Below are 1,130 nucleotides of genomic sequence, written 5' to 3'. Positions count from 1 at the left end.
GACGCCATTGCAGAATAATCGCGGGGAGATCCGTTTGTAGCTTTGGTCCGGCCAGGAGATGATCATTAAGGGAGGAGCCGTTTGTAGTGGCACTGGACGCGTTAAAAACGACACGTAAATGCGTGGTCGAACTATGATCGCGGATGACGTGATGGTGTGGAATGAACACGCATTGAGTGTCTGGCGATCGGGGATTTGTCACCTTTTGCATATGCCCGAGGTTTTCATATTCTTGAAGAAATTCGGAATATTCCTTTTCGTGATCCGCGTTCGTCCGAAGGCGTCGGAGCAATGCATTGAGACGCGTCTCTGCTATGCGATACGATTCGCCGATCGCGATGGGCGGACTCGTTCGGAACGGAAGCCGGACAACGTAACGGCCGTCTGAGAGACGAGAGTGCGTGGAGCGAAAGTGATCCTCGCATCTCTCCTCCTCAGGACCGTACGCGGTATGTTGAGGAACTTCCTCGACCTCCCAGAACTGTCTGAGTTCTCGATCTAGCGACAGATCGTGGGAGCAATGAAGTGAGGTAATTTGAGCGCAGATGCGCCCTGCACTCTTTTCGTCTGACTTGGTTTGAGACGAGAGTTCGGGACATGAGACGGGCCCGGAGATCACCCAACCAAAAATCGACTCCTGCGCGATAGGCCGTCCGACCGTCGTTTTGCGAAGCCCGCTCAAAATTATATCGCCGTACAAGTCCGCACCGAGCAGAATATCTATGGGCGCCGAGCTCATGGGGTCGTTGTCTGCCCACGAGAGATCCTGGAGCTGGTCGAGGACTGATTCCGCGGGAAGGCGTTTCGGCGAATACGCCGTTAAAGTATTGAGGATCAACGCAGTGGTCGAGAGCTTAGGAGTCGACGCACTCCGCGGAGATATCGTAACATGTGCGGCGTGTCGGCATGTTCCAACCTTGACGCCGCCGACGGCGGAGATTGAAGTCGGCATTCGGAGCCGCTTCAAGTACAACGCTTGCGCGAGTCGTTCAGTCACGAAGGTTACCTCTGAACCTTGATCGAGGAGAGCTCGGACCTCGACGGCGCGACCTGAGGGAGCACTCACGGTCACCCACGCGGTCGCTAAAAGAATGCAAGATCGCCGATCTTGCTGAGCGGACGCGCACACC

At 55.6% G+C, this 1,130-nt stretch overlaps 1 protein-coding gene across 1 annotated transcript; it reads right to left on the bottom strand.

Moving 5' to 3' along the window:
• Positions 1-11: 11 nt before the first annotated feature.
• LOC105564012 lies at positions 12-1,083 on the bottom strand (the record flags this gene model as incomplete). Its single annotated transcript, XM_012016119.1, has 1 exon — positions 12-1,083. A coding segment is annotated over one exon (1,072 nt), but the record flags the coding sequence as incomplete, so codon positions are not given.
• Between the last annotated feature and the right edge of the window lie 47 nt (positions 1,084-1,130).

The sequence above is a fragment of the Vollenhovia emeryi genome, unplaced genomic scaffold (assembly GCF_000949405.1).
Source record: "Vollenhovia emeryi isolate VEMERY1.0 unplaced genomic scaffold, V.emery_V1.0 DF951083.1, whole genome shotgun sequence".
In the NCBI taxonomy this organism is placed as follows: domain Eukaryota; kingdom Metazoa; phylum Arthropoda; class Insecta; order Hymenoptera; family Formicidae; genus Vollenhovia; species Vollenhovia emeryi.
The sequence above is the reverse complement of the archived record's forward strand: the minus strand, read 5'-3'. Positions and strand labels throughout refer to the sequence as shown.